Source organism: Labeo rohita, unplaced genomic scaffold (genome assembly GCF_022985175.1).
Source record: "Labeo rohita strain BAU-BD-2019 unplaced genomic scaffold, IGBB_LRoh.1.0 scaffold_1407, whole genome shotgun sequence".
Classification (NCBI taxonomy): Eukaryota; Metazoa; Chordata; class Actinopteri; order Cypriniformes; family Cyprinidae; genus Labeo; species Labeo rohita.
The window spans coordinates 7,837-16,855 of NW_026127568.1; the positions used below are offsets into that span (position 1 = coordinate 7,837).

General features: G+C 33.9%; 1 protein-coding gene across 1 annotated transcript; it reads right to left on the reverse strand.

The window, feature by feature from the left end:
- Window positions 1-2,288: 2,288 nt before the first annotated feature.
- On the reverse strand, window positions 2,289-8,816 carry LOC127158237 (ribonuclease-like 3). The gene is given in 3 exon segments (XM_053825498.1): window positions 2,289-2,369; window positions 2,371-2,742; window positions 8,672-8,816. Coding segments are annotated over 2 exon segments (450 nt in total). The 5' UTR covers window positions 2,740-2,742; window positions 8,672-8,816.
- Window positions 8,817-9,019: the final 203 nt, after the last annotated feature.

Consider the following 9,019-nt stretch of genomic DNA (forward strand, 5'->3'; position numbering starts at 1 on the left):
AATGATTTATTGATCTCAATGTGTGGGCATGAAAAAGAAACAAAATATGTTGGTACTGGTATGATGGGATTATTTACACAAAAAATAAACATGATTTTCAATTTGGAGGTCCTGCTTACCTCTGCTCACCTTATGTTTATGTTTAACTGCAGTGAAGTTTACTTTAGTCTGAGGAGAGATGATGATTGTTTGTTTTTGATAGTGAAACTCTGGTAAGTTAAACTATCTTAAACAGTTTTGTCATGGCGTGGCAATAAATTTATGGTGAAACATGGACATGGCTATGATTCACATTCATAGCTCCACCAGCAGGAAGTGTGGCATTTACAATAGACTTTGAAAACAGTCCTTTGACAGTATATTTTCCCAGTTTTTTAAAAAAATAGAACAACAGGAAAATTAATTGAATCATAGATGATCCAAATGGAGATCATAGTTTTTTATCTATTAAAACAAAGCATTTCATCTCCCCCCCCCCTTTAAAAAACAAGTAAATGAATAAAATAAAACAATAAAGCCAAATCTTATTTCATAATATAGTAATTTTATTTCACAACAACAGTTTATATCATGAGATAGTAATTTGTTGTTGTTTTATCTTTGTTATTAATAATAAGAACCTAGATGCAAGTAACAAACTAAAGGACAACTACAATAAAACAAAGACACAAATGAAATAAAGAGAGCCCTATGAAATATGTTTTATTTTTTTTTTTCTCAAATTTCATTTTAATTTTTCTAGACTCTATGTTAATGATTACATAAAAAAGTATCAAAAAGCATGTATAATTAATTGGAATCATGAAACTTTTTTACTTATGTATTAAAATTAATTTATTAAAAGTTCAAAATTACATGTTTTCTATTTTATTCATTTCATTACATTTTAATAATCGAAATAATGTCTAATTAATTTATAAAGGATATATATATATATATATATTTTTTTATTTTTATTTTTTTTTCTGGTAAATATTCCTTAAACATTGTTTTAATAATATTTTTTCAATATTTTTAGTAGTAGTAGTACTAATAATTACATTAACTAATATATTAATATATATCTGTCAAGTTAAACCGAACTTTTATTTTGAGGGGTTGCTGTGAAGATCTTTAGGATCTTCATTACATGATGATAGTTTTCCGCAAAAGAATCGGTAAAATGCTCATTAAGTGACTCTCAGAGCAGTTCTAGAGATTATGTTCATGTGTTCATGTACTCATATTTTGTGGCGGCAGAGGCTGAAAACACCGCGAGCGTCACGCGTATGTGGGTAAGGTTAGTAAACAAAACGTCTGCGCCATTCACTAACACAGACGCGCAGAAATATTGGTCTTATTAAAATACATTGTTAAAGTACCGGTACTTGTAAAATGCGGAATCGTACCATTTTTAAAAGCAGGGTATCGCAACACTTACCGATAAGTACCGGTATATAGTGCAACACTAGTGCACAGTGTGTTGTTTTCACCAGGTGGCGATGGCACTGCAGTGTTTGGGCCCGTCATCGCTGCTTGCGTTTGTGTTGTTCAGATGCAAGACAATCAAACAGACGAGTTTAAGGGTAGTAGAGAAGTTTTATTTGGAGATTAGAGACAGGTGGAGAACATCTTCATCTTATCCTCAGATGATTTTTGATTTTGCACATTTACTACTCCTATTAAAAGGTTTTGTTTTGTTTTTTTTTTTTTTAATGCTCAACAAGTGTTAACAGAGTGCTCAACATTTTACTGGACTAGCTGAATCATGCACGAGGCACAATTACATTCAGAAATGTACATGAAGAACTGAAGTGATCTCAGAGAGATTCTGAAGAATATGCCATTAAAGTTAAATTAGAGACAAAATATAAAAGTATTTCTTACATTATGCCTAATGAATGTAAAAACAGACCGGTGCACTGTGAGATGAGAAACAGTAAAGATATTATTCTTCCTACAGAGTCTCATAATGACAGACAGGTAAATTTTCTTTTAGCTTCAGGTGGACTTGAATGTTGTTCAAAAGAGAGAAAAAAAACTGATATTGCTCAAATATAATTAGAGATTGTAAAGCACAACAAACAATGTCATGTTTTAAAGTACATGTATAAATCTATAGCCACTGTGTTCATTCATGTTCACATTTGTGCTTCATAAGTAGACTTTGGACTGTATCAAGTTGTTGCCAAATTTACAGCACATGGAAAAACTGGCCACTGCACTTTTTTTGAGAGAAAAAGAAAAAGAAGTGGTGAACAAATGAGCAAAATACTGAAAGCTCTGTGATGTTCTATTCAGCCAGTCATCTATACATTAATTATGCCTTCCTCATAATGTACAGGCCATTCTCGATCACACCCCAAAACAATATAACGAGTGGACTACTTCTCCTCTATATTGGCAATGTGGGTGTCTCTGCCCACTTTGTAATTTACACGTGACCACAGGAAAAGGCTGGTTGCTCTTAAACAGATTTCTGCCCTGTGGAGTTCCTCCATTTCTTCCACAAACTACTTTAATATTATTCTTATTTGCTTGTGTGAAGGTATAGACTTCTTTGCAGCCATTTTCAGTTCTAGCATGGGTGATGTCTCTCTTTCTGATTTCTTTGTCACAATCATGCTCACTCACACTAGGACCGAAATGCTGATTAAGGAATTTTTGATAACGGGGCTTTATATCATCTGGTTGACCATAAGCAGTGAAAGCAGCAGCCAAGACCAGCAGCAGAATCACAACAGACTGATGAATCTCCATGACCTTGTTTTTTGTTGGATATCTTATACTTGCTGAGTAAAGTTATGAAGTTCTTACCTTGTGATTCTGGGTAAATAAATACTTGTTCTAACAATTGCCTGGAGGCTTTGCAGTAATCAACAGTTGTTTTCAGTCTCGATGCTAGCATTCATCAACTGTGGCGTAGAGCAGTCACAGCAAGGGATCCTTGGAAAATGAACAAGCAGATACAGAGAGCAAGTGTGTGTGCTACCGTAATATTTTCAAGTTTATTAAGGAAGATGGGCCATGTTTTATTCATACACCAACATAAAGGATGTACTGGGCATCCAGTCAAAGTACTGAGAGGTTAAACAATACCCGATATATGAATGACAAGTAAGATCTGCAAGCGAGCATCTGTGTGTGTGTGTGTGTGTGTGTGTGTGTGCACGCTTAGTCCCCATTTTTGTGTGGGTATACAGTGTCCAAGGTCTAGTTCTTGTTTTGTCTTTAGGTGTGTCTGTTATGTGCACATAACAGCAGGAAATTGCACAAGAATAATCAAAAGTGAAGACATAGTAAATAAATAAAGAAATAAATATTAACAATGGCCACTTTAGATTACATTTCTGATTTAGTTCTTCAGGGACAGTGCCTACTTTTCAAATAATGGCAATACAAAATCTTCAATTCGTCATCTAATACTGTGATCTATAATGAACAGCAAATGTTTTTTTTAATCTTTCCTTCCAAATCTTGCAATACACATGGCCTGAAATATATGATTAGCAAAATGATCAACACAAGTAGAAGCATACTGGAATACGTGGCCCAATCAGAAAACCATTGTCTCATGTCTTTACCCCAATCATATGCCTCTGATGGCTCCACAATAATGTCTCGCATGTGATTGATCAAGTCTGACATTTTGTTGTAGTTGTCCAGAATCGAGAAATAGCAAGAAAGTTTAAACATCTTAAATTTCCACCTGCATTAGATTTTAAAAGTTTTAGTGTCATTCTTCTCTGAATATACCACACTTGCTTTCATCTCATCATTTATAAGTAATGGAATCAGCAGTTACTCTTATATCATAGTCCGTCCGTTGATCTTTTGCAAAGCAGACACTGACCCTCCAAACAGAAACATGCATTTTCTGTCTCGCTTTCGAAACGTTAGTCAGGTGCTTTATGCTTTAGATGCATGATCTGAGCTTTCTGACTGCACATCATTAAATGTTAAAGGAAAAAGTTAACTTTTACTGAAAATCCAATATAAAAACAACTTTACAGCACTTTTTAAAAAGGCTGGAACTAATGATGTCCACCAGAGGGAGCCACACTCAAAAAAAATGATTTGTTGGACTCACTTAAAAAAAGACTGTCAAGTGGTTCCACGCAACTACATTGAGTAATTTGTACAAGTAACAATTTAGTTGTATGAACACAAACAATTCAAGTAAAGCTGACAAAATTTCTTGAAGTAAATACAAATCATTTGAATTTGTCACTGTTACATATTGATTATATGTGTTATTTACTTAATAATTTTATGTTAAATTTATAAAAGTTTATTATGTAAAGTGAACTCATTTATTAAATTTACTTTATTACCTTATTAATTATTTGCTCTATGAGTGCAAGTAAAAAAAAAAACGCTAATGTCAAGCATATTTTAGAAACAAAATACATTTATTTTCTTCTCAAGGTCGTACAATGAGCAACGTCTTCAAGAAATTGTAATCATTCTCAGTTCAAGATAGGCAACAACATTCTTGTCAACAGAAAAAGTTCTTCCCAAGGTCTTGCAATGTAATACAGATTCATGCTGCAGAGCACAAGCCTAGGTGACATCTCCATGCTTCTGCACTTTTAGTTGATTCCAAAACCTGATGGAGGGTCACAGACCAGGTTTGATGATGTAAATTCCAGTGACTGTATTAGTCAGGTCTCTTTCAGCACTCACAAAGTCCTAAAAGGCATGAATACAGTAAAGCTGCTCAGTAATTTTCTTTACACCAACAAATGTAGGTTGCAAATTTAATATCACTTAGCAATACATCCAGTAAAAGCAAAGATTCTGAAAATTATGTATCCACAGACCTTAGTCAGGTCATATTAATTTTAGACAGGAATAAATAAGGCTGTAAGTGATAGGTTACAGTGCATTCAATGAATTGTACTGTTGTTTAACAACATGCATTTTCAAGCTGAAATTTAAAATAATAAAAAAATAAAAAAAAACTTTTAGTGGACACAAACTCCACGAAACTCCAAACTCCAGTTTTAAAAGTTGTCAGTTTTATGCAGGACCTTTATGCAGTGTGTAATTGTAAAGACTGTAAATCCATCCCTTACAGTCTAATTTTCATTTTAAATTCAATATGCCATCTAACCTGACTAAAGTCTATTGTCTGTGCCTTAATGTTTTACATCCATGTGTCGCCTAATCTGACACTGGATTTCAAGGTACAACAAAGCAATCAACAATCACTAAAACTACAACTGCTACCATGTTAGTTACTAAGCTACTCAGGTTCAAGTGTTTCATTAACAAACTACTGTATGCATAGTTCAAAAGAATGCCTGAGAACACTTACTGTATACTCCTTCATGAGGATTTCATAGTCTTCATTAAAGTGACAATTCACCCAAAAATTAAAGTTTTGTCCTTATTTACTCACCCTCAAGTTGTTCCAAACATGCATGATTTTCTTTCTTGTGTTGAACACAAAAGATATTTTAAAGAACGTTGGTAACTAGACAGTTGACAGTAGCCATTGACTTATGTATTTTTTTTTGTCCATACTATAGAAGTCAATTGCTGTCTGGTTTCCAACATTCTTCAAAATATCTTCTTTAGTGTTCAACAGAAGAAAGAAAATCATACAGGTTTGGAATGAAATGAGGGTGAGTAAACAATGACAAAATGTTTGGGTGAACTATCCCTTTAAGATACACAGATCCCAATTGAGTCGGTATTGTTCTGTGGAAAAAAAAAATAAGAGCAGACAAAATTACAATTCACCATGCCAAAGTGAAAACAAGCACCATATCATAAACAGATATTACAAACCTTCTCAGTGACAGCCATTAGTTTACACATGTTCCGTCCTGCAACTCCTTTATTGGTAGATATTGGCCAGTTTATTTCTGTATCCACCCAGTGTTTGTCTAAATCAGTTGAGTGGTGGTAATTCAAGTAAACTCAGCAACAATCTAGAGATTTAAAAGACATAACACAACACTGAGGATATCTTTCATTTGTAAATTTACATTCAGGGATATATTTAATGAAATCTGAAGACAAAAGCATTTAGGGTACCTCCACATGGGCTTGAACAACTAAATAGAACATCGTAAACACTTGTATCCTTAGCATATGAACGATTAAGATAACTCTGTAGTACATTCCATGTTAATTCCATATTATATAGTGCATGGGAAACAATTACTGTGACCAAATTAGCCATGTGTTAATCTAACATTATAGTGCTTCAAAAATTGCCATCTAGTTGACACTGTTATTTTGCAGTCCTTACATTGCCACATGCTTGTTTTGAGAGAGAAACACGAGTTAGCATAACTGACTAAAATGGAAACATACTGGAGAATGAAAATGTAGCCTGTATGGAACAGATTAGCATTGCTAGGCACCAAAATATACTGTTAACTTTAATAAAAACCCTTTGTGCAGACTTAAATCACTTTTTCAAAGCAGTATTTATCAGGATGGTAAAGAATTTAATTCATACCTGACAAGCAGAGTCACCCGCATCTTTTCCTGGTTTGTCTGTCTTCTGTTGCAGCTACGGTGCACCTAAAGGTCCATCCTACGTTGTTTCACTAATTTGTACGTTTCACTCAGCATTGTTAAGTTGACTGAACAAAAACTTCTTAAGTAAAACTAACAATGTTAGCTTTTTGTAGAAACCACTCAGTTATATTAAGTCCATGGTGTTACATGCATTTTTTAAATAATGTTAACATGGATGTATAGAGTGAAACTAACGACAGTGAAAGTTCATTTTTTTGAGTGCACTGGATAAAACAAAATCATTTTCGATGCAAGAAATTATTGATGTGCGCATGCCCACTAGCCGCTGCTGTCGATAAGAGGACAGAGCTTCAAGAGCTTAAGGATTTTTATTTATGTATTTGTTTTGGTTGGTTTGTTTATTATATATATATATTTTTTTTATTCCCAAGCAATTTGACATGGTGGCATGTACTCTGCTGCAGAGGACTAAATGGAAATAAATACAGTGCAGTTTTATTATTATTATTATTATTATTATTATTATTTAGCTTTTTTATCTCTATTTATTTGTGGAGTTGAAACCTTCAGAGAGTAAAAATAACACATGACCAAGCTTACAGCAATGACAGGTTTATAGGTGCAGTAAGTTTTCAGCTGAATGCTAAACTGAATAATATTATTTGGGAAATCTGTTTAAAGACACCATATATATATATATATATATATATATATATATATATATATATATATATATATATAACAGTCTTCTAGAAAACTGCTTTATCTTACATTTCTAAGTCTATATAGCGGAAAGTCTATCCAGACAAAGATGAACCATACTAACCCAAACAGAAAGTATCTTTAAAAGACACTTTTTTTTTTTTTTTTTCCACTGTCTGAAACAAGACAGAAATCAGTGGCCTGCATTAAAAATTAGAGTCCTTGATCAGATTGTTGCTCACCTCAGTTTCCTAAGCTACATTTGATAGCAATTTCTATGAATTATTTTCATAAATTATAAAGACAGAAGAATTAGGTTCATGGATGTTTATCTTCGAATTGGTGTTGTTGAGATGCAAGACAGTCAAGCAGAAGAGTTTAATGGTAGTAGAGAGGATTTATTGAGGATTAGAGACAGGTGGATACAAATTCTTATCCTCGTTTGTTTTTGCACATTCACTACTCCCATTATTTTTTTTTAATGCTCAATAAGTGATTACAGAGGACAGGTACAGAGACAAGTATGAAGAAGTGCAGATCTCAGAGAGATTAACTTCAGGTGGACTTGTGTGCTGTTCTTCAAATATACACAGCTTGTTAAAGCACAACCAAAAATGCTATTATTTAAAGTACATGAATGTTTTGCTATTATATAAAGTATATTGGCACAGTGTTCATGTTCACAGCTGTCAAATTGTGTCAAATTTTTAAAAATTGTTGCTAGCTAAAAGCCACTGACCTTTTTTTTTTTTTTTTTTGCAGTTGAAAAACAAAGACAGAAAAAAGAGAAGTGAACAAATGATTGGTAAATTATACTGTTATGCTTTGTAAGGCTCCATTCACCCTGTCTTTACAGGAACTCATAACGTACAGGCCAGCCTTTTTCACACTTTACAACAATATAATGAGTGGACTTACTCCCTCTATATTCACATTTTAGTTTTTTCTCACTATGTTTCAATCTGCACGTGATCACAGGAAAAGGCTTCTTGCTCCTAAACAGATCTTTGCCCTGTGAAATACCATTTTTTCCACAAACTTCTCTAATATCATTTTCCTTCGCATGTATGAAGGTGTTGACTTCTTTGCAGCCATTTGCAGTTCCAGAGGCAGTGATGCCTCTCTTTCTGATTTCTTTGTCACAATCATGCACACTCACATGAGGACCCAAATGCCGATTAAGGAATGTTTGATAACGGGGCTTTATATCATCTGGTTGACCATAAGCAGTGAAAGAAGCAGCCAAGACCAGCAGCAGAATCACAACAGACTGATGAATCTCCATGACCTGGTGAACAACACAAGCATCAAAACACCTTCTACTGACATTTGACTTACAAAAGCAGTTTGTTTTTACTTGCACATATCTTTACTTTAATCCAGCTGTGCATGTTTTTGTACACAGACAGCCCTTTTGTCTTTCTTTCCATCTGCACCAAGACAAATTTCTTGTATATCTTATAATTGCTGAGGAAATGTCTAAAGTTCTTACCTTGTTATTTTGGGTAAATGAATACTTGTACAGTTGTCTTCTTTTGCCTGGAGGCTTTGCAGTAATTAACAGCTGTTTTCAGATGGTCTCGATGCTAGCAGTCATCAACTGTGTTGTAGACCAGTCGCAGTGCGGGATCCCTGGAGAATGCTCAGCTTATTAAGAAAGATAGGTCATATTTATACTACAGATTCATACAGCAACATGTACTGGGCATCCAATCAAAGTACTCAGAGGTCAAACATTACCCTATATGGATGTTAAGAAAAAAAAAAAAAAATGTGTGTGAGCATGTGTGTGTGTGCTAAGTCCCCATTTTCATGTGGGTGTACCAGTATCTCCAAACTC